The following is a 27636-nucleotide window of genomic DNA, read 5'->3' on the forward strand; positions in this document are numbered from 1 at the left end:
GTTTGTTTAACCGTTCACCCATTGAAGGACACCTCGTTCCCCCCCTTCCCCAGTTTTTGTCTTTTATGAATAAAGCTGTTACGAAACTTTGTGTACATATTTTTGTGTGAACCTACATCTTCAGTTCTATGGGATAAATGCCTAGGATTTTAATTTTAATTGTTGACTCATGATGGTTGCATGTTTGTTTTTTGAAGAAACTACAAAACTGTTTTTCAGGATGGCCATATCTTTTTACATTCCCACCAAAAATGAATGAGTGATCCAGTTCCTCTCATCTTCCCCAGCATTTGTGTTGTCACTATTTTTATGTTTATTTTCGCCATTCTGATAGATGTGTTGTGGTGTTTCATTATGTTTTTTTATTTCAGGTTAGTTAACATATAGTGTAGTATTTGTTTCAGGAGTAGAATTTAGTAATTCATCACTTACATACAATACCCAGTGCTCATCACAAGTGCCCTCCCTGATTCCCATCACCCATTTACCCCTTCCTCCACCCACCTCTCCTCCAGCAACCCTCTATTTGTTCTCTGTATTTAAGACCATTTGAAACAACATGGATGGAACTAGAATGTATTATGCTAAGTGAAATACAAGTCGATCAGAGAAAGACAGATATCGTATTTCACTCATATGTGGAAATTAAGAAACAAAACAGATGAACATAGGGGAAGGGAAAGAAATATGAGATAAAACCAGAGAGGGAGGCAAACCTTAAGATTCTCATTGTTGTTTTAATTTGCCTTTGACATCCTTTCTTATGCTTATTGACATCTGTGTATCATGTTCAGTGAAATGTGTGTTCAAGTGTTTTGCTGATTTTCTAAGTGGATAGTGTTTTGTTTTGTTTTGTTTTTTACTGTTGTTTTGAGAGTTAGTTATATATTCTCTCTCGTACTGTTTATTATCTTTTCATTATCTTAATGGGTTCTGCAGGATAAAAGTTTTTTATTTGGATGAAGTCCCACATATTCATTTTCTTATGGATTGTGTATTTGGTGTCAAGTCTAAAACTCATTGCCTATTGAGGAGGGCACTTGTTGGGATGAGTACTGGGTATTGTATGTAAGCGATGAACCACAGGAATCTACCCCAAAAACCAAGAGCACACTTTACACACTGTATGTTAGCCAATTTGGCCATAAATTATGTTTAAAAAATAATTTAAAAACTCATTGCCTAGCCCTAGATCCTGAAAATTTTATCTTAAATGTTTATAGTTTTCTGAAATTTTTAGTTTTACACTTTACATCTAAAGTCATGATTCATTTGGCATTGACCTTAATACATGTGAGATGTGGGTCAAGGATAAATTTTGTACTTGTAGATGTCCAAGTGCTTCAATAACATTTGTTAAACTATGATATCCATTTAATTTTTCACACATTTATCAAAAATCATTTGGGTGCATGTGAGCCTATTTGGGGGCTCCCTTTTCTATTCCATTAACCCGTGTATCTCTTCCTTCATCACTATTACGTTTGATATGTGGTAGGCTGATTCCTCCCACTTTTTTCTTATTATCTAAAGTTTCTTAGTTCCTTTGTTTCCATTTAAATATTTTTTAAATTTTTTTAATGTTTGTTCATTTTGAGAGAGAGAGAAACAAAATGCAAGCAGGGGAGGGGCAGAGAGAGAGGAGGACACAGAATCTAAAGCAGGGTCCAGGCTCTGAGGTGTCAGCACAGAGCCTAATGCGGGGCTCAAACTCATGAACCATGAGATCATGACCTGAGCTGAAGACAGACACTTAGCTGACTTCAGAGCCACCCTGATGCCCCTCCATTTAAATGTTAGAATAAGCTTGTCTATAAATACAAAAATAAATTTTTGGAATTTTGACAAGATTTAATTAAATCTGTGTCTCAATTTGGGGAGAAGTGACATCTTTACTGTGTTGGATAGTCCATCCATGAACATAACTGATTTATTTAGAATTCCATGAAGAACTTTTTTCTTTCATCAGTGTTGCATACTTTTCATCGCACATGTCCTATATGTATTTTGTTGAATTTACACCTAAATATTTCATTTCTTTAGCAAATATAAATGGTATTGTATTTTTAATTTTGGTGTCTATATGTTTATTCTAGTGTATAGAAAACAATTGATTTTTGTATGTTATTTTGTATCTTGCAAACTTGATGAATTCATGCATTAGTTTCAAATTTTTGTGTGTGAATTCCTTTGAATTTTCTGTATAGACTATCATGTCACCTGCAAATGAAAGCAGTTTTATTTCTTCTTTTATGATCTGCATATCTTTTATTTACTATTTATGCTTTACTGCCCTGGGTAGAACCTCTAGCACAGTGTTGGATCAGAGTGGTGAGAGTGGGCATTCTTTCCTTTGTTCCCGGTTTTAGGGGGATAGTAGGCAGTTTTTCATCAAAAGTATAATTTTAGCTATAGAGATTTTCTAGATGTTCTATATAAAAGTGAGGAAGTTCAGCTCTATAACTTTCTTTTTCAGAGTATTTTCATGACTGATTACTGAGTTTTGTCAGATGTTTTTTCTGCATAGATCGATATGATTATTAATGATTTTTCTTCAGCCTAAAATATGGTGGATAACATTGACTGAGTTTTAAATGTTGAACCAGCCTTGGATCCCTGGAATAGACCCCACGTGATCAGAGTTGCAATTATTTTCATGCTAAATTTTATTGCTAATATTTTGTTAAGGGGTGTTTCATTATATTTGTGAAGAATATTTGTCTGTAATTTTCCTTTTTTTTTTTTTAGTGCTGTCTTTCTTCTATTAGTGCAATACTAACTTGATAAAAAGAATTCAAAAATACTCCCTTCTCCTATATTTTCTGAAAGACATTGTGTATAATTAGTGTTGATTCGTCCTTAAACATTTGGTAGGAATTTCCAGTGAAAACATCTAGACCTAGAGATTTCTTTTGGGAGGAATTTTTAATTTATGAGTTAAATTTCCTTAATAATTACAATTATTTGAATGACCTATATCACATTGGGAGAATTGTTGTAGTTTATCCATTTAGAGGAAGTATTCTGTTTCATCTAAATTGTCAAATTTTGTGTGTAAAGTTGTTCACAGTATTCCTTTATTACCATTTTGACATCTGTAGGATCTGTATTGATTTCCCCTGTGTCATTTCTAATATTGGTAATTTATGTCTTATCTTTTGTTTCCCATTCTCTTTCTCACTGTGCTTTTAGCTGGGTATTTTCTAATCAACCTGTCTTCCAGTTTCCTGTCAACTCTTTATTTGTATCCAACCTGCTATGAGTTATATGTTGATTTTTTTTAACTTTTTAATGTTTATTTATTTTTGACAGGGGGGAGGGAAAGGGGCAGATAGAGATGGAGACACAGAGTCTGAAGCAGACCCCAGGCTCTGGGCTGTTAGCACAGAGCTTGATGCAGGGCTCAAACTCAAACCATAAGATCAAGACCTGAGCCAAAGTTAGATGCTTAACCGACTAAGCCACCCAGGTGCCCCTATATATGTTGAATTCTTAATTTTAATTGGTGTGTTTTTTCAATTCTAACATCAATATTTGATTCTTTCTGTGGACTCCAGTTCTCTGATAAATTTTCTGTCTCTAATACTTAGTTTATATGTGGATCTAGTTCTATTATCTGTGCTTTTTCTTGGTTCTGTTTTTTTATTATACCTAGTAATTTTTTAATTGAATGCCAAATATTGTACATGAAAATGATATGACTCTACTTGAGATTGTCTTCTCCAGAGGAGATTTAATTTAGCTTCTGAAAGATAGTGAGGTTAAGGGAAGATCTAAATCTAATCAGTGATTTAAGTAATTTGAGACTGGGTGGAAATTTTTATAAGAACTGATCTAATGTTACTCACTCTTACTCTTATGGAATAGCCCTCAGGAGCCGCACTGAAAGCTTGAAGATTTACCAATGCATTCTGTCATTTATAAATCTAAAATGCCTTAAAGGAAAAAGGGGTATGGAATTTTTGGCTCGCTTCAATGCATTTACATTCCTTCTAGGGGCTTAGTCCCCAAATGTTGATTGTATTTTTAGATATCTACACCTTCAAACAGGTGACTTTTTATTTTTTTAATCCACACTTTTATTTTCACAGAGGAAGGGTTTTTTTGCCTTAAGCAATAAAATCTAACTCTTTGAGTTAGATAAGGAAGTCTATACCATGTGCCTGTGTTTTCTCAGTGAAGTAGGAATCTAGGTTATAGGCTATGAAGTGAGAGAGCTTGGAATTTAATGATGGAATAGAGTGCTTGAGGAGAATGGCAAATCTTTGAAATAATTATTATGAAAAAATTTAAAGGGATGAGAACCAAGTAAAATTATTTGTTCCTTTCCCCAACATATGTTGTAGATGACCTCTTTTGTGGATAAACTGATCAACTTCGTTTCCTCATCCTAGGTGACCTACTGAAATACTTAATGGAAAATGAAGATTGTATTCACTTATGCATTGTTGCATTTTCCATTGAGGTGAAGACAAATAAAATAATACTTACTGGTCTTTTCAACAATCAAGCATATCATTCACCATCTCTGACCCTGTCGATATTAGACAACATTCTTCTCATGACCATTGCTGGCTCTAATGCTTCTTTAACAGTCTCCAATAAGCCTCAGCCATACCTTAGGCATAAAAAACAAAGTGCAACGTATGTTATACTTTTTATTAAAATTTGATATTTTAAATGCATCTCTCCTATGCTATATGATTACATTTAGATAATTAAAAATACCTATTGCTAGAAATTTGTTTCTGCTGTATTGATTTTTCTGATATATCTACTTTTGTTCCTTATTCTGTAGATTGTCAAATGGACTCCACGTGGCCTTAAATATACATTTTGGCATGGCTCTTTTGATCAGTGGCTTTTGTCTCCTGACAGTGACCGAACAAATCACTAAGGCAAAGCACATCCAATTTTTGAGTGGGGTTTATGTCCCTGTGTACTGGCTTTCTGCTCTACTGTGGGATTTCATCATATTCTTTATTACCTGCTGCTTACTACTAGTAAGTATTAGATACAGTTTCTTGAGGGCTCATTTTCCTTCTGTACCCCCATGGAAAATTCCTATTCTCTAATTATGTAACTTAACTGTATTTGTAGATAGGACCTTCAAAGAGGTGATTAAGTTACAATGAAGTAGTTAGGGTGGGTCCTAATCCAATCTGACTGGTATCCTTCATAAGAAGAGGATATTTGAACATACAAAGAGATACAAGGAGTGTGCATGCACATAGTAAAGACCATTGAAGACACAGCCAATAAGTGGCCACTTGCAAGCCAAGGAGAAAGATCTTAGAAAAACCAACCCTAAGATGGCGGCAGAGTAGGATGATGCTAGGCTCATCTCCTTCCACGAACACAACTAGATAACTATCAAATCATTCTAAATACTCCAGAAGTCAACTTAAAGACTGACAAAGCTAACTCCACAACTAAAGGGAGAAAAGAAGCCACATCATAGAAGGTAGGAAGTGTGGAGATGGTTTAGGGGAGAAAAAGATAAGAGGTGCTGTGGATGGGAGAGAGCCATGGTAATGGAGAAGGGTGAGAGAGAGTAGAGCACACAGGGGAGTGCACAGGAAATCATTTCCCCAAGGTCATTGGCTGGGAAAATGAGAGGGAATGATTTTTGTGAGTTCTTGCAACCACCAGGGCTTAAATCCTGGAGTTTTAAAGGTCAGGGGGCTTGGGTGGGCTAGATCCCTGAAGTCATTATCCTGCTTCTGGAGAGAAGGGCAGCAAACACCCTAAGGGGCAGATGATGTGGAAAAAGCAATCTGAAGAATGCCTGGGACACACAGGGGTGCGATTATTTGCTCTTCTTGGAGGGCATCCCTGAGAGGCAGCATTCATGGAGATGCCTCTCCAGGGACAAAGGAGGTGACTGGCCCCATTTCCTTCCACTACCCCTTAGCTTAAATACAGAGCCACCTGGAAGAAGTGCAGTGCTGACAAAGGCTGACTAACTTGCTGATACCAAACCCCACACCCCTGTACTCTGGCAGGACTTCTCTTCTCAGTCAAGCTTGTGTCAGTACAGCATAGAGAGTCCTTTCCCTTGAAGATCAGCCAAGCCCCTGCCCACACCATTTCTCTAAAGTCTGGAATTTTAAAGGTCAGCAGGCTGGCTGGGATAGAGCTCAGAGGACACTGTGCTGCTCCCTGGAAAGAAGGCAGGAACAGTTCAGAGGCAAACAGCATGGAAACAGCGATCTGAAAAACACCTGGGACACACAGTGGGGAGCTTATTCGCTCTTCCAGTAGTGCTTTTTTGAGGGGCAACATTCACAGAAACATGTCTCTGGGGACAAAGGAGCTGGCTGGTGCCATTTCATTCACCTGCTCCTCATCATAAACACACAGCCACCTGAGGGAAGCAGCACAGCACTGACACAGGATTCCTAACCTGCTTACAACAAGTCCCATGTCCCAGTGCTTTGGCGGGATGGCCCATCTCAGTCAAGCATGACTCAGTCCCAGTGCAGTGGTCCCCTTCCCCAGAAGACCAGCAGAAACCCCTCATCACACCATGTCTCCCGACCAGAGAGTTCTGCAGGTCTTCTAGAAGTAGTATGGTCTCATTTAATAAGCAGACTAGAGCACACCTAGTTAAAACTCAATACATTCTGGCCAAGGACTAAACACTGCCCACTGCAGGCAAGGAGAGCCTCTGCAGACAACTGGTCTGAAGGATAGAGCAGCCAGAACACAATGCAGAGTGTATGCGACATGCACCAGAGACAGTAAGGCACCAGACTCTGGACACTATATGACCCCTCCTTCCTAGAGCCACTTACTCTCAAGAACAGAAAACATTACAGGCTTTTCTAACACAGAGAAGGCAGGGGAGACTTGGACAAAAATGCCAAGATGGAGGAATTCATCCCAAATGAAAGAACGAGATAAGGCCACAGCCAGAGATCTGAGTGAAACAGATATAAGTAACATGCCTGATGGAGAATTCAAAGCAACAATTATAAGGATACTTGGTGGGCTTGTGAAAAGAATGGAAGACATCAGAGAGGCCCTTACCACAGAGATAAAAAAAAGTTAAAAAAGAATCTGTCAGAAATAAAGAATGCAATAACTGAGATTGGAAACAAGCTTGATGCAGTGAAGAGTGGAGTGGAAGAGGCAGAGGAATGAATAAGTGATATAGAAGACAAAATAATGGAAAATAATGAAACTGAACAAAAGAGACAGAGAAGAATCATGGAACACAAGAATAGACTTAGGGAACTCAGTGACTCCATCAAACGTTATAACATTTGTATTATAGGAGTCCCAGAAGAAGAAGAGAGAAAAGGGTACAGAAAATTTGAGGAAATAATAGCTAATAATTTCCCTAATCTGAGGAAAGAAACATCAAAATCCAGGAGGCACAGAGAATTCCCAACAAAAGCAGACCAACACCAAGATATATTATAATAAAATTTGCAAAATAAAGTGCTAAAGAAAAAAATCTTAAATGCAGCAAGACAAAAGAAGTCCTTAACTTACAAGGGAAGACCCATAAGGCTAGCTGTAGATCTCTCAACAGAATCATGGCAAGACAGAAGGGCGTAGCATGATATATTCAACATGTTGAATAGGAAAAAGCTGCAGCCAAGGATACTCTATCCACGAAGCCTATCATTCAGCATAGAAAGAGACATAGAGTTTTCCAAACAAAAACTAAAGGAGTTTGTACCACTAAACCAGTCCTGCAAGAAATATTAAGAGGGAATCTTCAAGTGGAAAGGAGAGACCAAAAATGACAAAGGCAAGAAAAGACCAGACAAAATCTCCAGAAACAACAATAGAACAAATAATAAAATGGCATTAAATACATATCTATCAATAATTATTCTGAATGTAAATGGACTAAATGCTCCAATCAAAAGATACAGGATGTCATAATGGATTTAAAAAAAGACCCATCTATATGCTGTCTACAGAGACTATTTTATTTTATTTTATTTTATTTTTATTTTACTTTATTTTATTTTGAGAGAGAGAGAGAGAGAGAGAGGGCATGAGTGATTGAGGGGCAGAGAGAGAGAGAGAATCCCAGGAGAGGTGGAGGAAGAGAGAGAAGGAGAGAGAGAGAGAGAGAGAGAGAGAAAATGGGGCTCCCCTGAAGTGGGGCACATGTTTTTTGTGATTTTTTTATCCAAAGCAGGGCTTGAGTTCACTGGAATTGGGGCTCGTGCTCACCTGATGTAGGACTCAAACTCAAGAACCATGAGATCGTGACCCGAGCCCAAGTCAGATGCTTAATGACTGAGCCACCCAGGTGCCCAAGAGACTCATTTTAGAGCTAAAGACAACAGCAAATTGAAAGTAAAGGGCTCAAGAAACACTTATTATGCAAATGTATCTTAAAAGAAAGTTGGGGTAGCAATACTTATATCCAACAAACTAGACACTAAACCAAAGACTATAACAAGACATGAAGAAGGCCACTCTATCATAATAAAGGAGACAATCAAAGAAGAAGATCTAACAATTGTAAATTGTCGACCTCAATAGGCAATGGACTTGGGATGGTGAAGGAAGTGAGAAAAAAAGACAACAGTAGAGCAAGGCACAGGGGACCCAAGCCAACAGCCCGGGGTACCAAGGTTTATTGTACATCTTATATACGTTTTCAGGAAAAACAGATCAGCAATGATTAACAACAGAAGCTTAGCAAAGCATGTCAACAATGTACATCTGATTCAGCTATCATACTTATCTTGCATACAAAGCAGTCTTGCAGATACATATGTTCTGATAAGAATCTTTAGGATAGAAGCGAAGACAAAGAAGGGAGTGAACGCACTGTGCTATATACAGCTGGCTTCCTTTAAGCAAAACATCCCTATCTGTGTACTAAAAAACAGACCACATTTCCCAAGGGCAATTCACTCAAGTCCTTTTAGGTTATTTTTAACCTTACAATCTCAAGTTTTCTCAGAGATCTTGGAGCCTGAACAAATATGCACCTGTGGTCATTGTGGTGTTCTTGTTCCCACAGTAAATATTTATGCATCCAACATGGAAGCACCAAAATATATAAAACAATTAACAACAAGCATAAAGGAATTCATTGATAATAAGACAATAATAATAGGGGATATTAACACCCCACTGACATCAATGGACAGATGAACTAAACAGAAAATCAATAAGGAAACAATGGCCTTGAATAACACTGGACCAGATGGACTAATAGATATAATCAGAATATTCTATCCTAAAACAGCAGAATACACATGCTTTTCTAGTGCACATGGAACATTCTCCAGAATAGATCACATACTAGGACACAAGTCAGGCCTCAACAAATGTAAGAAGGTTGAGATCATACTGTGTATATTTTCTAACTATAACTCTATGAAACTTGAAGTCAACCACAAGATTAAATTTGGAAAGACCACAAATACATGGAGGTTAAACAATATGCTACTGAACTATAAATGGGTAAATCAGGAAAATCAAAGAAAAAATTAAAAGAAATACATGGAAACAAATAAAAATGAAAACACAACAGTCCAAGACCTTTGGGGTACAACAAAGCAGTCCTAAGAGGGAAGTATATAGCAATACAACAAAACTAAAAGGCAACCGATGGAATGGGAGAAGATATTTGCAAATGACATATCTGATAAAGGGTTAGTATCCAAAATCTATAAAGAACGTATTAAACTCAACACCCAAAAAACAAATAATCCAATTTAAAAATGGGCAGAAGACATAAATAGACATCATTTTGCAAGGAAAACATACAGATGGCCAACAGATACAGGAAAAGTTGTTCAATATCACTCAATATCAGGGAAACATAAATCAAAACTACAATGAAATATCACCTCACACCTGTCAGAATGGCTAAAATCAACATGAGGAACAACAGGTGTTGACAAAGATGTGTGGAAAGGGAAACCCTCCTTCACTGTTGGGAATGCAAACTGGTGCAGCCACTCTGGAAAACAGTATGGAGTTTCCTCAAAAAGTTAAAAATAGAACTACCCCACAATTCAGCAATTGCACTACTAGGTATTTACCCAAAGGATACAAAAATACTGATTCAAAGGGGTACATGCACCCCAGTGTTTATAGCAGCATTATCTACAATAGCCAAATAATGGAAACAGCCCAAGTGTTTGGAATGTAATATTATGGAATATCATTCAGCCATCAAAAGAATGATATATTGCCATTTGCAAACACATGGATGGAGCTAGAGGGTATTATGCTAAGTGAAATAAGTCAGAGAAAGACATGTGATACCACTCATATGATTTCACTCATATGTGGAATTTAAGAAACAAAACAAATGACCATGGGGGAAAAAAGAGAGAGAGAGGCAAACTAAGAAACAGACTCTTAACTATAGAGAACAAACCGATGAATACCAGAGGGGAAGGGGGTGGAGGGATGAGTGAAATCAGTGATGAAGGTTAAGGAGTGCACTTGTGATGAGCACCAGGTATTGTATGAAGTGTTGAATCACTAAATCATACACCTGAAATATTACACTGTATGTTAACTGGAACTTAAATAAAAACTTTTAAAAATTGCCTAAGTAGGGGTGCCTGGGTGGCGCAGTCGGTTAAGCGTCCGACTTCAGCCAGGTCACGATCTCGCGGTCCGTGAGTTCGAGCCCCGCGTCAGGCTCTGGGCTGATGGCTCAGAGCCTGGAGCCTGTTTCCGATTCTGTGTCTGCCTCTCTCTCTGCCCCTCCCCCGTTCATGCTCTGTCTCTCTCTGTCCCAAAAATAAATAAAAACGTTGAAAAAAAAAAATTTAAAAAAAAAAAATTGCCTAAGTAAATTGCGATACATTTATATAAAAGAATGATATTGAACTACTAAGAAGCTACTAGAAAAGTATATTTTTCTCATGAAAAGCATTAAGTAATCAAAAATTTAGTCCATTATAAGAAAAAATATATAAGTGTATGCAGTTGAAATAGTCTGAAGTGATAGATGTTCACATTTTAATAGTGAAGTTCTTTGAGCTGTGAACTTTGAGTATTTTTGTATTTTCCTATGCATATGTGCGTTTTCTAGTTTTTCTACATTGAACATGTTCTATTTCTGTAACTAGAAAAACATGTTTGAATAAAATTTTTCAGAAATATTAAAAAAAAGAGAAAATAAAATAAAAAACTAACCCTGCTGGCATTTTAATCTTGGACTTCCAGCCTCTAGAACTGTGAGAAAATGAATTTCTGTTGCCTAAGCCACCAGTCCACACTATCTGGTTATGGCAGCCCTAACAAAGCTACTACAGTGATGAAACTTTGGAAGAAACCCATTATCGATCAAAAGTAAAACTCAAAGGAATCTTCTATAGCAATGATAAAGAGTGAACTAAGGTTGCATTCATCACATGAATGAATCACACAAACATAATGCTGAGTGTAAGAATCCAAATTCAAAAAATATATATTGTATAATTACAATCATAAAAATTTCAAAATACAGTTAATACATATTTTAGTATTTAGGAATGCCTGCATATCATACTATTAAGAAATATAAGGAAGTATTGATAAATTTCAGAATAGTGGTTACTTTTACAGGAGTTGAAGGAGTTCATGATTGATTTCTTTGGGTACTGGCATGGTGTAGTTGCCTGCGATGTTTTGTGATAATAAAATGTGATAATTCATTTATGTTTTATGCATTATTCTGGGCATGTGTTACATTTCATAATAAAGAGGTTGAAATATTTACTTAAAAACCTTGTGTGCATGTTTATTTATAGATCAATTTGGGTAGAATCTACATATTCACAGTATGCAGTCTTCTTGTCAAAGAACAGAATATATTACATATCCAAGTAGGAATTTAACTTTTCCTTGAGATAACTTATGATTTGTGACTTTCAAGGATTTTAAGCCTTCAAATACAGAGATTTCTAGATCACCCAACTTTTATTTGACTACCTCATTGTATTTATTCTGTTTAAGTTTACAGAATGCTCATTCAGAAACAAACCAACCATAGCTACAGATACTGGATTTAAATAAATAACCTACTAATCCTTTCGATTGCTACTGCTACCACCACCAAGAGTATCAGTAATCAATTGCATAACTATTCTTAGCTTAACTGTATTATTTTCTCCTTGGTTGTCCTGCTATGTAATTGTGTAACTGCCCAAAGAGACAATGCTGACATTTGTGGAGAAACTGCATTTACTAACTAATGAGATACAGATTTCTAGAAATCTTTTTGCTTTAACAACTACAGGTTTCTCTCCACCACCATCTTCCATTCAGTTTAGGTACCTCTAATTTTGTGCTTCGGTATCTGTTTTTAAATTTCAATTAGAAAAATGGAAGAAAGAGGCCCCAGAGTTGCTTGGGTGGATGTGATAGGAGTGGGAGAATAGAATAGAATCAGGAGACCTGGTTTAAAGGTATGATAAATAATATATATAACCAGAGATAAACAATCTTTAGAGAAATAGGCTTTCTGGAGAAATAATCTACTTTTGGGGAAAGTATACTGACTTTGTTTGTTAATTAAAAAATCATTCCAAGTAGAAAAAAATAAAGGAAATTATACTGGTTCTGCTCATTGAGCTGTCCTCTACTGAAGCAGACGTAGAAGTATCTTACTTCATGCTCCTAGGCTAATGATCTTTTTAGAGGCTGATGTAATTAATGAATACTTCCATGCTAAATAGTGATGGGATTTGCTATCTCCTTCTCTAAACATTCTGGCTTGCATTATTTTTGCAGTTGCCCTTCACTTTGCCTTATTTCTGTGTCTTCTGTGTTTCAGGGAGCATTCAAATTCTGCCAACTGGATATTTACATCACAGACTACCATTTTCTGGACACAATGCTGATCTTCATGCTATATGGCTGGTCTGTCATTCCCCTCATGTACCTGCTGAGCTTTCTGTTTACTAAAAGTACTTCTGCCTACATCAAGCTTGTCCTATTCAACTACCTTTCAGGCATTTTCAGTGTCCTCATAGATGCCACTCTTCAGTTCGGTAAGGGTAAGGGGCTTCACAAAATTTCTCCTTCCCCAGAAGGCAGTAAATAAATAAATAAATAAATAGGAATGGACTAAAGACATTAGTAGACAATTAAGTTCACAGTTTGGGGAAAATCCTGTACTTTATCTAAGTCCATAAAATTATTTTCGAGTGCCTCTGATATTCTGGGCACTGTGTTAGAGCTGGGATCCTCATGCTGAAGTGATAGGACTGAACCTGACCTACAGGTCTTTGACAGGGTTCCTCCTCTCTAACCCCAGCTCCAGTAACTCCATCACATGACCTAAAAAGTCCGTTTCGCAACAGATATGGTAAATTTTAGGAGCATTTGTCCTGAGACTCATTTGTCAGAGAGACAGAGAGAGAGAAAACACAAAAAAGCAGCTTTCTTCTTTGAAGGGGAGGCCTCAGAAAGTTGGAATAAATTCTGCCTCAACTATAGGAGGCCATTATTATCTTTAAAAAGATGAGCACTGGGTGTTGTATGGAAACCAATTTGACAATAAATTTCATATATTAAAATAAATAAATAAATAAATAAATAAATAAATAAATATGTTCTTCCTTTTTTTAATTTTATTTTTTCAATTTACACCCAAATTATTTATCATATAGTGCAACAATGATTTCAGGAGTAGATTCCTTAATGCCCCTTACCCATTTAGCCCATCCCTCCTCCCACAACCCCTCCAGTAGCCCTCTGTTTGTTCTGCATATTTGAGTCTCTTCTGTTTTGTCCCCCTCCCTGTTTTTATATTGTTTTTGCTTCCCTTCCCTTATGTTCATCTGTTCTGTGTCTTAAAGTCCTCATATGAGTGAAGCCATATGATATTTGTCTTTCTCTAACTGACTAATTTTGCTTAGTATAATACCCTCTAGTTCCATCCATGTAGTTGCAAATGGCAGGATTTCATTCTTTTTGATTGCTGAGTAATACTCCATGGTATATATATACCACATTTTCTTTATCCATTCATCCATCGATGGACATTTGGGCTCTTTCCATACTTTGGCTATTGTCGATAGTGCTGCTATAAACATTGGGGTGCATGTGCCCCTTTGAAACAGCATACCTGTATCCCTTGGATAAATACCTAGTAGTGCAATTGCTGGGTCATAGGGTAGTTCTATTTTTAATTTTTTGAGGAATCTCCATACTGTTTTCCAGAGTGGCTGCACCAGCTTGCATTCCCACTAGCAATGCAAAAGAGATCATGTTTCTCCGTGTCCTCACCAACATCTGTTGTTGCCTGAGTTGTTGATGTTACCCATTTTGATAGGTGTGAAGTGCTATCTCACTGTGGGTTTGATTTGTATTTCCCTGATGATGAGTGATGTTGAGCATTTTTTCATGTGTCGGTTGGCCATCTGGATGTCTTTTTTGGAGAAGTGTCTATTCATGTCTTTTGCCCATTTCCTCACTGGATTATTTGCTTTTTGGGTGTTGAGTTTGATAAGTTCTTTATAGATTTTGGATACTAACCCTTTATCTGATAGGTCGTTTGCAAATATCTTCTCCCATTCTGTTGGTTGCCTTTTAGTTTTGCTGATTGTTTCCTTCTCTGTGCAGAATATTTTATTTCGATGAGGTCCCAGTAGTTCATTTTTGCTTTTGTTTCCCTTGCCTCAGAGACGTGTTGAGTAAGAAGTTGCTGTGGCCAAGATCAAAGAGGTTTTTGCCTGATTTCTTCTCGAGGATTTTGATGGCTTCCTGTCTTACATTTAGGTCTTTCATCCATGTTGAGTTTACTTTTGTGTCTGGTGTAAGAAAGTGGTCCAGGTTCATTCTTCTGCATGTCGCTGTCCAGTTTTCCGAGCACCACTTGCTGAAGAGACTCTCTTTATTCCATTGGATATTCTTTCCTGTTTTGTCAAAGATTAGTTGCCCATACGTTTGTGGGTCCATTTCTGGGTTCTCTATTCTGTTCCATTGATTTGAGTGTCTGTTTTTGTGCCAAAAAATGTTCTTCCTTGATGTTAGGGCAGTTCGTAGTGAAGTGAAGAGAGGGAAGAGTGTAGAGGAATCTTGAATTCTTGGGAGAGGCTGACAGTTTTGTTGAAGGAGGTTTTATCATGTGGCTGTCCTTCCCTAATTCCACGAAAAGGTACAAGCTTGTGAGCACCCTAACAAGGTTTTCCAAAGAAAATCTCTATATGCCTCTGACACACATACAATTACCTAAGCCAGTTTTTCTTCCTCCCAGGCCTGCTTTTTATAGTATTCTTGAATTTGTATCTCATTTTCCTTCTCTGATTTTGAGATTCAGGGAGATATTCACTAAAATGGTTATTGTTAAAAATGAAGTTGTTGATTCACCCTCTAATGTACATTTCAACTGACCTCAGCACTTCCCCCACATCCTCCCTCTCTGCTGTTGCTCCACAGACACTGGTCTTGTTCCCTTAGTCCTTCACTGGTCACAAAATAATTGCCTGTAACTTCCTTTGAGAATGAATAGTTCACATGTGTAAAACTTAAGCTTCTGCATAGCAGATGAAAAAAAAACCAAACGTGTTAATAGATATACCTTAGCACTCATTCTCACAAAGGAATACCCAAATTATGGAAAGCAAATGTCTGTATATTTTTGCACACTTGTCCAAAGACAGGTGTTTGGACACATGTTTTGTGATGTGAGGAAGACTCAGCTGAAATCATTTGAGTTTGTGAGACCTAAAATGAAATGATCATTTAAGGAACTAGAGAGAAATAGTTGTTACAGGGTAATAATAGGAGTAAATTACTACTTCAGAAAAGTTTTGGAAGGCTTTTTTTAGGAAGAATATGTTGCAAAGAGTAATGCAGAGTAGAATGGGATTAAAAACAGAAGCCAGTAGATTTGGCAATTAGAAAGTCACAGGAGACTTCCACTTTTGAGCAGCAGAGCAAACACTGAATGATACTGTACCAAAAATAATGAACTGAAAAGAAAGTATGGAATTGGCAGAGGCCTACAATGACATGAAAGCAATAATTGAAGGTAGCTTTGACTTGAGGTTATTGACAGCATCTGGTGACATTTATTTTCCATTGTATAAGCAGTGAGGATCAGAGAAGTCAGAATAAAAAGCATAGAGGTACAACAAAGGTTTAATATCTTCCTATTTAAAATTGGAAGTTCAAAGGGCTACTCACTGCAAGGGTAAACAAGGGGCACCTGAGTGTTTCAGTCCATTAAACATCAGACTCCTGATCTTGGCTCTGTCATGATCTCATAGTTCCTAAGATTGAGCCCTGCATCATGCTCTGCACTGACAGTTCAGAGCCTGCTTGGGATTCTCTCTCTCTCTCCCTCTCAAAATAAATAAATAAACTTTAAAAAAGAGTGAACGAAACTAAAGCCACAGTAAGACACATAAAGGAAATTTGTAAGGGTTGAATTTGGCACTGGAATTAGGAATAACAATTTCCCTTTGGAATTTATAAACACATGCAAATGTTCATATTGGTTTGTATCCTGAAGTCATAGAACCTATGTAAGCTAAAAAACATAACTTGATAATTTATTTTAAATCTCAGTTGGTTGTGTGTGCCCTAGGTGAGTGGCAAAGGTATACACAATTCCCAGACTTCAAAGTATTCCCATAGTTAAATTTTCTAGAGAACTTGAGATCAAATTAAAAGCACAAAGAGAAGAAAGAGAAAAAATACAAGCTCTTAAGAGCAAGTGCTAGCAGAAATCACAAATTGTAGAATCACAATCAGACCTGCAAAATTAAGATTTGGGGACTTTTGAATGATATAAAATATGTATGTTTACAGGGTGCCTGGGTGGCTCAGTCGGTTGAGCGTCCAACTTCAGCTCAGGTCATGATCTCACAGTTCGTGGGTTTGGGCCCCACGTTGGGTTCTGTGCTGCCAGCTTGGAGCCTGGAGCCTATTTCGGATTCTGTGTCTCCCTATCTCTCTGCTCCTACCCTACTCACACTCTGTCTCTCTCTCAAAAATAAATAAAGATTCAAATATGTATGTTTAAAATATTTAAATTGTAAGAGTCTCAGTAATATGAGCAAATAATAGAACATGTAATAAATAATAGGACATGTATGCATGTGTGTTATATATAGGCATACAATATAAATATATATGTTTAAATGATTAATATGTATAATGTGCATTTAACATACATAAATATGTATGTTTAATATATTTAAATTGTAATAGAGAGTCTCAGGTATAAAAGCAAATACTGGAATATATATAATAGAATATGTAATAAATAAAATAACATATATATGCATATACTATTTATGTACATGTATGTTATACATGCATATAATAGAGAGTGAGAGAGAGAACAAGTAGACTTGAAAAAGATCCAAATAGAATCCTGAAAAATGAAATTTAATAATAATTTAAATTAAGAACTCAACAGATAGAAGTATCAGCACATAGATGGGTATTGTTTTTTTACCCATTCTGTCACCCAGTGTCTTGGTTTTTAAGTCTATTGCTACTCTGGCTTTCTTTTGACATCCGTTTGGATGATAAATGTTTCTCCATCCCTTCTTATTTTAATTTACAGATGTAAATTAAATTTAGGTGTAAATGGGTCTCCTGTAGGACCCATATAGATGGGTCTTGTTTTTTCGTATCCATTCTTTCACCCTATGTCTTTTGATGAGAATGTTTAGTCCATTTACATTCAAAGTAATTATTGAAAGATATGTATTTATTGCCATTTTATTACTTGCTCTGTGGTTGTTTCTCAAGTTTTTCTCTGATCTCTTCTTGCCTTTCTCTCATGTTTTGCTGACTTTCTTTAGTGATATATTTGGAGTTCTTTCTCTTTATTCTTTGCATATTTATTAGTGGTTTTTGATATATGGTTACCATTAGGTTTTTATATAAACTCTTCTGCATATAGCAGTCTATATTTAAGTGATGGCTATTTAGTTTGAACCCATTCCTTTCTCCTCTCCTAAACACGTTTTTAGGGATATAGTATAATATTCTATATCCTTTATTTGTGAAATTAAGTACAATTTAAAATTGATTCCATAGCCACACTATCCACATTTCAAGTGCTCAGTAGCCACATGTGTATATTAGTGCAGCTATAGAGCTCTTCCATATTCATAAAAAGACAGTGTGGTGTATATAATTAGTGTCATTTTTGGCATCTGCTCAATTAGCCAATATCTTGAATCAATTATTTGTCTCTATCAACTCAAAATCTACACTGGACAGAATCACTATGGGTTGGGCACTTGAAGATTTGCTTCTTGGCCATCTCTCTTTACCCAAAATGTCTTATATGAAGTTTCTGTTTAGACTGGCCTTTTATCTTCTTTCTAAAAACCTGAATTCATTATCAAAATTTCATATTGTCACTTCATAAATTAAGCATGTTCATATCTCCAGGAACTTAGTCTCTAATAATTGTTCAAATCAAATGCATTCTTTAGAGAATTCTTTAGCAGTCTGGTTCCCTTGAAGATTTTTCTACTCTCAAACATGTCTTAATTTCCCCATCTGTTCCCCACTGTTGAATTCTTTCTAAAAACCTGAATTCATTATCAAAATTTCATATTGTCACTTCATAAATTAAGCATGTTCATATCTCCAGGAAATTAGTCTCTAATAATTGTTCCCTTGAAGATTTTTCTACTCTCAAACATGTCTTAATTTCCCCATCTGTTCCCCACTGTTGAATTGTAGGCTATATCTCTGACCCCTACTTTATTCCCTTAGTTGATAAATTAGGATTAGAAATGTAAAAAATAGTAGTGGTTTCCTGTCCATATCAGGTGCCATAAGTCTTATCACATAGACACCCACTTCACCAAAGAGACTTTTCAGAACTCTGCAATTATCAACACAAACTGTCACTGGATATTGACTGGAAGAAACTTATTGAGTAGTAATTATTATTCTTCAAATGTAATAATTTTTTTTTTAATTCCCAGAGTTTATTTTGATCATCCTTGGGAGATTTGTTGTCCTAGGGATAGTTCATTTCCTATAATGAAATCTAATTTTATCATCTTTTTAGAAGTTCAACATAAGATGTCAAAAGCCACCAGAGCCTTCATACTTAATTCATTACTGTTCTTTCCTAATTACAACCTTGCGAAGTGTATCGATGACTATTTTACTTTCTACCAGATAAAGAAATGGTGCTCTGGAAACAAACCTCCTGTCTACATAAATTGTAGTAAAGAAAGTAAGTATCATTAATCTTAAACATAAGACTGCCAGTAATTTTTCCAGCAAAAATGGGTTTATTGGGGAATGGGAGAGAATTGCAATACAGGACAAGCAAGTTACAGCAAATCATAGACAAGTCTCACAAACATTATTATTTTAGAGAGGAACATTATTTAGGAGGAGGGGAGAAATTGGGAGGAATTGTTTGAACAAAATTCCATTGGAGAGAAGCAAGGCTTCAGGGTGATGACAGTTTCTTATTGACTGAGCTGCAGGGGGTAGTCAATTTCTTACAGGAGATACAGTGTGCTTTTTTGTTGTTGTTGGGGCCTGTAATCAATGATTCTTTCTTTTTAAGGATTCTACTGTTGGGTGTACAATTGACAATTCTTGTAATTGACAAGGGGCATGGTATGAGAGTTCTGCCTGTTGGCCTTCTGACTCCATCTTAGTGAGGCTTACCTTTAATTTTCACAGTATCCTTGGAGTCCTTAAGCCTAAAAAATTAGTCTCAGTCTTAGCCTATGAGACAGTGGGGAATCAGCCCTTATTTCAAAGGAGAGAGTCAGGACACATATTCAGTACATAAGTCATTTTATCAGAGTGGGAGAAAGCCTTTGTAATAATAAAACCTCAAAAACAAAGCCAAGTTTCAAGTAGTCATCAGATATAAAAATAAGAGCTACTAGTAATCAACCACATAGTAACTATGTTATGTTAAATCTTCACAACCTCAAGTTGTCAGTTTTTATACTCATTTTGAGGAAACTGTGCCCTAAGCCACATAGCTTTTGTGGTCCAGAACTGAGATTCACAGCTTATGTTCCCTCATTGCATAATGCATTTCATCTTTAGAAAAAAACCTCCATAGGAATAATTTGTGTGATATTTACTTTTGTTACCTCTCAGCATTTTCATCACTCATAAGCACCCACACTCACTTGGCCACAACTTATTTGAAGGAATAGATAAAACCCATTCTCCAGTGTCTAATATAGTATCTGCACATAGAGGAACTCAACTTTTTTAAATAAATAAGTAAAGGTCAGGATGTGGTGATTTGAGTAATAAAGAGCAGTATGATAGAGAAAAGAGCCAGAAAAAGAGAGTAAGAGAAAGGAGAACAATACTGCAGATTTGTCAGAAAGAATAAACATTTAGAAGTCCTCATGGTGGTGGTGCCTGGGTGGCTCAGTTTGTTAAGCATCCAGCTCCTCATATTAGCTCAGGTCTTGATTTCAGGGTCATGAGTCCAAGCCCTCCCTGCACTGGGTGCCATGCTGGGCATGGAGCTTACTGAAAAGGAAAGGAAAGGAAAGGAAAGGAAAGGAAAGGAAAGGAAAGGAAAGGAAAAGAAAAGAAAGGAAAGAAGGAAGGAAGGAAAGGAAGAGAGGAAGGAAGGAAGGAAGGAAGGAAGGAAGGAAGGAAGGGAGGGAGGGAGGGAGGGAGGAAGGAAGGAAGGAAGGAAGGAAAGAAAGAAAAGGAAGGAAGAAAGAAAAAAAGAGAGAAAGAAAGAAAGAAATTCCCACAGTGGCACTGTATCATTTATTAGGTAATTTTGGAAGTATCTTACTTTGGTGAGAGTGGGCAGAATGAGAAAGGCAGGAATATTTAGTAGCAAACCAGATCCTACCTAGAATAGTAGTTGATGACCTCAAAGGGAAGATCAGTAAACTGTAACTGTATGACAATAAACTTTAGCAGATGGGGTGAGGTGGGGAAAAAATGGAAAAGAAACATTTCATGCAAAATCTAGTGACATGGAAAGTCGAGTATTACTGAGTCTCCATAGAAGCATGGAGTATTTTGTACAGAAAAATAGAAAGGTTCCAGTTTCTCCATATCCTCTCCAACAATTGTTATTTTCCATTTTTTTATTATAGTCTTTCTAGTAGGTATGAAGTTGTATCACACTGTTGTATCAATTTGCATTCAATGACCAGTGATGTTGAACATCTTTTAATGTGCCTGTTGTCCATTTGTGTATCTTTTTCATAAAAGTGTCTATTCAAGTTCTTGACCCATTTGAAATTGGGTAATTGGCCTTTATATATTCTGTAAAGTAGACCCTTCTTTGATATGTGGGTTGTAAATATTTTCTCCCATTCTGAGGACTATCTTTTCACTTTCTTGCTAGAGTCCTTTGATACACAGCAGTGTTTCATTTTGATGAAGTCTAGTTTATTCACTTTTTTTTTGTTGTTTTTTGTATACTTTAGGTGTCAATTGCTTAATCAGAGGTCACAGAGATTTATTCAATGTTTTATCCTAAGAGGTTTATAGTTTTAGCTGTTACATTCAGGTTGTTGATCCTTTTTTTAGTTGATTTCTGTATATAGTGTCAGACAGTGTTCCAACTTGATTCTTGTTCATATGGATATCCAGTTCTTTCAGCATCGTTTGTTAAAAAGACTATTCATTTCCCCATTTAATTAACTTGGCACTCTTGTTGAAACCAGTTGATCTCAGAAGCATGGGTTTATTTCTAAACTCTCAATTGTATTTCATTGATGTGTATGTCTGTCCTTGTTTCAGTATCACCCCCATCTTGATTACTTTAGCTATGTAGCAAGTTTTTGAAACTGGAACTTGGCTATGTCTTGATATTTGTTTTGCAATTCCTTATACATTTAAGAATTACCTTTTTTGAGGGTGTGGAGGCACCTGGGTGGCTCAGTCAGTTAAGTGTCCAACTCTTGATTTTGGTTCAGGTGATGATCTCATGATCACTGACAGTGCAGAGACTGCTTGGGATTCTCTCCCCCTCTCTCTGGTCCTCCCCTGCTTGTGCTCTCTTGCTCGCTCTCTCTCTCTCTATTTGAAAATAAATAAATAAAGTTTTAAAAAAAGAATTACTTTTTTTAAGACCCAAAAAACAAATCTAGTAGGATTTAAACAAATTTTATTTATTTATTTATTTATTTATTTATTTATTTATTTATTATTTATTTATTTATTGAGAGAGAGAGTACTCAAGATGCATGCACGAGCAGAAGAAGAACAGAGGGAGAGGGAGAGAGGGAATCTTAAGCAGGCTCCACACCCAGTGTGGAGCCCATCATGGGGCTTGATCTCATGACACTGGAATCATGACCTGAGCTGAAATCAAGAGTCAGACACTTAACTAACTGAGCCATGCAGGCACCCCAGAATCTGTAGGACTTTTATTGACATTGCCTTAATTCTATAGAACAATTCTGAAAGATTTAATACCTTTACAATTTTGATTTTACAGTCTATGAACTTGGTACATTCCTTTGCTTATTTAGTTTTAGCCATCCATCTATTTACTTATGCCTTCTGCATTTTTATTTAATACTGTTTATTTGTTATTGGTTTAGAGGTATTATAGATATGTTGTTAGCTTTATTCCTACATATCTTTTGATGTTATTATAAATGGTATCACTTTTGAAGAGTCATTTTTCATTGTTTTTTGCTGATATAGAGAAATAAAATTAAAGAGCTCATTTTTTGTATATTGATCTCCCTAAATTATTTTATTAACTTTAATAATTTATGAGTAGATAATTTTTCATTTTCAATGGGTACACTCAAAGCAGCTGCTAATAAGGACACTACTTTTACTGCTTTGTTAAGGACATACAATTTAAATATAATCAAAGTGGTGATAGCCGACATCCAGTTTCACTCCAATTTCAGAAAGAACATCTTCACTGATACTGACTATATGCCCTATTTCACACAGCTTTGATGAGTCAGAACTGAGATTCAAAGGGATCCTAGTTTTTGGATTAAAAACGTTTTGTTTTGTTTTCTTTCTATCCTGTGTTTAGTAAACCTTTTTTTTTTTTTAAATCACAAAAAACTGTTCAGCTTTTCTTAAGCTTCTGTTGAGATGGGCAAATGATTTTTCTCTTTGTTTTACTGAATTACATATTCTGTTGAATTACATAAACGGATTTTCTAGTGTTAAATAATTAAAAAAAATAAATAGACTGAATAATTACACATGGAGATTATTGATCATGTTTCCTTAATAAAGATAGAATTATTTGGGTGTCCTATTAACAATTTGGGGAGAGGAATTAATAGAGTTTTTGTAGAATCCTTTCATTTATCTAAATTTTCAAAATCATTGGAGTAAATTTGTTTATAATATCTTCTGTTTTTTTTAATGTTTATTCATTTTTGAGAGACAGAACATGAGCAGGGGATGGGCAGAGAGAGACACAGAATCTGAAGCAGGCTCTAGGTTCTGAGCTGTCAGCACAGAGGCCAACATGGGGGTCGAACTCATGAACCACGAGATCATGACCTGAGCTCAACCAACTGAGCCACCCAGGCGCCCCATATCTTCCGGTATTTTTAACACCTGTGAATTCTATAGAACTTATCATTTTCACTTAGGATATTCTGAATTTTCCACCCACATTGTTTCTTGATAAATCTTACCAAAGTTTTATCAATTATTTTAGTCTTTTCAAAAAACATGTTTCAGGGGCACTGGGGTAGCTCAGTCAGTTAAGTGTCTGACTTTTGATTTCGGCTTAGGTCATGATGTCACAGCCATGAGATCAAGTCCCACACTGACTTTGAGCTGAGTGTAAAGCCTGCTTAAGATTCTCTTTCTCTCTATCCCTCTCCTGCTCGCTCGCTTGCTCTCTCTCTCAAAACAAGAAAAAAAACCCACAAATTTTCACTTTTGATGATTCTTCCTATTGCATGTTTATTTTCTAAATTATCAATTTAAGCTCTTTATTATTTTCCACATTTTCCATTTTTGGGGATTAATTTTCTGACATCATAAGATGGGTTCTTTTTTTTTTTTTAATATATGAAATTTATTGTCAAATTGGTTTCCATACAACACCCAGTGCTCATCCCAAAAGGTGCCCTCCTCAATTCCCATCACCCACCCTCCCCTCCCTCCCACCCCCCATCAACCCTCAGTTTGGTCTCAGTTTTTAACAGTCTCTTATGCTTTGGCTCTCTCCCACTTTAACCTCTTTTTTTTTTTTCCTTCCCCTCCCCCATGGGTTTCTGTTAAGTTTCTCAGGATCCACATAAGAGTGAATCCATATGGTATCTGTCTTTCTCTGTATGGCTTATTTCACTTAGCATCACACTCTCCAGTTCCATCCACGTTGCTACAAAAGGCCAGATTTCATTTTTTCTCATTGCCACGTAGTATTCCATTGTGTATATAAACCACAATTTCTTTATCCATTCATCAGTTGATGGACATTTAGGCTCTTTCCATCATTTGGCTATTGTTGAGAGTGCTGCTGTAAACATTGGGGTACAAGTGCCCCTATGCATCAGTACTCCTGTATCCCTTGGATAAATTCCTAGCAGTGCTATTGCTGGGTCATAGGGTAGGTCTATTTTTAATTTTCTGAGGAACCTCCACACTGCTTTCCAGAGCGGCTGCACCAATTTGCATTCCCACCAACAGTGCAAGAGGGTTCCCGTTTCTCCACATCCTCTCCAGCATCTATAGTCTCCTGATTTGTTCATTTTGGCCACTCTGACTGGCGTGAGGTGATATCTGAGTGTGCTTTTGATTTGTATTTCCCTGATAAGGAGCGACGTTGAGCATCTTTTCATGTGCCTGTTGACCATCCAGATGTCTTCTTTAGAGAAGTATCTATTCATGTTTTCTGCCCATTTCTTCACTGGGTTATTTGTTTTTCGGGTGTGGAGTTTGGTGAGCTCTTTATAGATTTTGGATACTAGACCTTTGTCCGATATGTCATTTGCAAATATCTTTTCCCATTACGTTGGTTGCATTTTAGTTTTGCTGGTTGTTTCCTTTGCTGTGCAGAAGCTTTTTATCTTCATAAGGTCCCAGTAATTCACTTTTGCTTTTAATTCCCTTGCCTTCGGGGATGTGTCGAGTAAGAGATTGCTACGGCTGAGGTCAGAGAGGTCTTTTCCTGCTTTCTCCTCTAAGGTTTTGATGGTTTCCTGTCTCACATTCCGGTCCTTCATCCATTTTGAGTTTATTTTTGTGAATGGTGTGAGAAAGTGGTCTAGTTTCAACCTTCTGCATGTTGCTGTCCAGTTCTCCCAGCACCATTTGTTAAAGAGACTGTCTTTTTTCCATTGGATGTTCTTTCCTGCTTTGTCAAAGATGAGTTGGCCATACTTTTTGGGTCTAGTTCTGGGGTTTCTATTCTATTCCATTGGTCTATGTGTCTGTTTTTGTGCCCATACCATGCTGTCTTGATGATGACAGCTTTGTAGTAGAGGCTAAAGTCTGGGATTGTGATGCCTCCTGCTTTGGTCTTCTTCTTCAAAATTCCTTTGGCTATTCGGGGCCTTTTGTGGTTCCATAGGAATTTTAGGATTGCTTGTTCTAGTTTCGAGAAGAATGCTGGTGCAATTTTGATTGGGATTGCATTGAATGTGTAGATAGCTTTGGGTACTATTGACATTTTGACAATATTTATTCTTCCAATCCATGAGCAGGGAATGCCTTTCCATTTCTTTAAATCTTCTTCAATTACCTTCATAAGTTTTCTATAGTTTTCAGCATACAGATCTTTTACATCTTTGGTTAGATTTATTCCTAGGTATTTTATGCTTCTTGGTGCAATTGTGAATAGGATCAGTTTCTTTATTTGTCTTTCTGTTGCTTCATTGTTAGTGTATAAGAATGCAACTGATTTCTGTACGTTGATTTTGTATCCTGCAACTTTGCTGAATTCATGTATCAGTTCTAGAAGACTTTTCGTGCAGTCTATCGGATTTTCCATGTATAATATCATGTCATCTGCAAAAAGCGAAAGCTTGACTTCATCTTTGCCAATTTTGATGCCTTTGATTTCCTTTTGTTTTCTGATTGTTGAGTCTAGAACTTCCAGCACTATGTTAAACAACAGCGGTGAGAGTGGGCATCCCTGTCGTGTTCCTGATCTCAGGGAAAAAGCTCTCAGTTTTTCCCCGTTGAGGATGACATTAGCTGTGGGCTTTTGATAAATGGCTTTTATGATCTTTAAGTATGTTCCTTCTATCCCGACTTTCTCAAGGGTTTTTATTAAGAAAGGGTGCTGGATTTTGTCAAAGGCCTTTTCTGCATCGATTGACAGGATCATATGGTTCTTCTCTTTTTTTTGTTAATGTGATGTACCACGTTGATTGATTTGCGAATGTTGAACCAGCCCTGCAGCCCAGGAATGAATCCCACTTGGTCATGGTGAATAATTCTTTTTATATGCCATTGAATTCGATTTGCTAGTATCTTATTGAGAATTTTTGCATCCATATTCGTCAGGGATATTGGCCTGTAGTTCTCTTTTTTTACTGGGTCTCTGTCTGGTTTAGGAATCAAAGTAATACTGGCTTCATAGAATGAGTCTGGAAGTTTTCCTTCCCCTTCTATTTCTTGGAATAGCTTGAGAAGGATAGGTATTATCTCTGCTTTCAACGTCTGGTAGAACTCCCCTGGGAAGCCATCTTGTCCTGGATTCTTATTTGTTGGGAGATTTTTGATAACCGATTCAATTTCTTCGCTGGTTATGGGTCTGTTCAAGCTTTCTATTTCCTCTTGATTGAGTTTTGGAAGAATGTGGGTGTTTAGGAATTTGTCCATTTCTTCCAGGTTGTCCAATTTGTTGGCATATAATTTTTCATAGTATTCCCTGATAATTGTTTGTATCTCTGAGGGATTGGTTGTAATAATTCCATTTTCATTCATGATTTTATCTATTTGGGTCATCTCCCTTTTCTTTTTGAGAAGCCTGGCTAGAGGTGTGTCAATTTTGTTAATTTTTTCAAAAAACCAACTCTTGGTTTTGTTGATCTGCTCTACAGTTTTTTTAGATTCTATATTGTTTATTTCTGCTCTGATCTTTATTATTTCTCTTCTTCTGCTGGGTTTAGGCTGCCTTTGCTGTTCTGTTTCTATTTCCTTTAGGTGTGCTGTTAGATTTTGTATTTGGGATTTTTCTTGTTTCTTGAGATAGGCCTGGATTGCAATGTATTTTCCTCTCAGGACTGCCTTCGCTGCGTCCCAAAGCGTTTGGATTGTTGTATTTTCATTTTTGTTTGTTTCCATATATTTTTAAATTTCTTCTCTAATTGCCTGGTTGACCCACTCATTCTTTGGTAGGGTGTTCTTTAACCTCCATGCTTTTCAAGGTTTTCCAGACTTTTTCCTGTGGTTGATTTCAAGCTTCATAGCATTGTGGTCTGACAGTATGCATGGTATAATTTCAATTTGTAAACTTATGAAGGGCTGTTTGTGACCCAGTATATGATCTATCTTGGAGAATGTTCCATGTGCACTCGAGAAGAAAGTATATTCTGTTGCTTTGGGATGCAGAGTTCTAAATATATCTGTCAAGTCCATCTGATCCAATGTATCATTCAGGGCCCTTGTTTCTTTATTGACCATGTGTCTAGACGATCTATCCATTTCTGTATGTGGGGTGTTAAAGTCCCCAGCAATTACCACATTCTTCTCAATAAGGTTGCTTATGAGTAATTGTTTTATATATTTGGGGGCTCTGGTATTCGGCGCATAGACATTTATAAT

At 36.6% G+C, this 27636-nt stretch overlaps 1 protein-coding gene across 1 annotated transcript in view; it reads left to right on the forward strand.

Annotated features, from left to right (window-relative positions):
• LOC115504396 (ATP-binding cassette sub-family A member 3-like) overlaps positions 1 to 27636 on the forward strand; it is a 188254-nt gene that overhangs the window by 127355 nt on the left and 33263 nt on the right. The window contains exons 21-25 of the mRNA XM_032591645.1: positions 4395 to 4644; positions 4799 to 5007; positions 12765 to 12972; positions 13047 to 13065; positions 18994 to 19150. Coding sequence (XP_032447536.1) covers positions 4395 to 4644; positions 4799 to 5007; positions 12765 to 12972; positions 13047 to 13065; positions 18994 to 19150 — 843 coding nt within the window. The remainder of the gene's footprint in view (positions 1 to 4394; positions 4645 to 4798; positions 5008 to 12764; positions 12973 to 13046; positions 13066 to 18993; positions 19151 to 27636) is intronic.

The sequence above is a fragment of the Lynx canadensis genome, chromosome E3 (genome assembly GCF_007474595.2).
Source record: "Lynx canadensis isolate LIC74 chromosome E3, mLynCan4.pri.v2, whole genome shotgun sequence".
Classification (NCBI taxonomy): Eukaryota; Metazoa; Chordata; class Mammalia; order Carnivora; family Felidae; genus Lynx; species Lynx canadensis.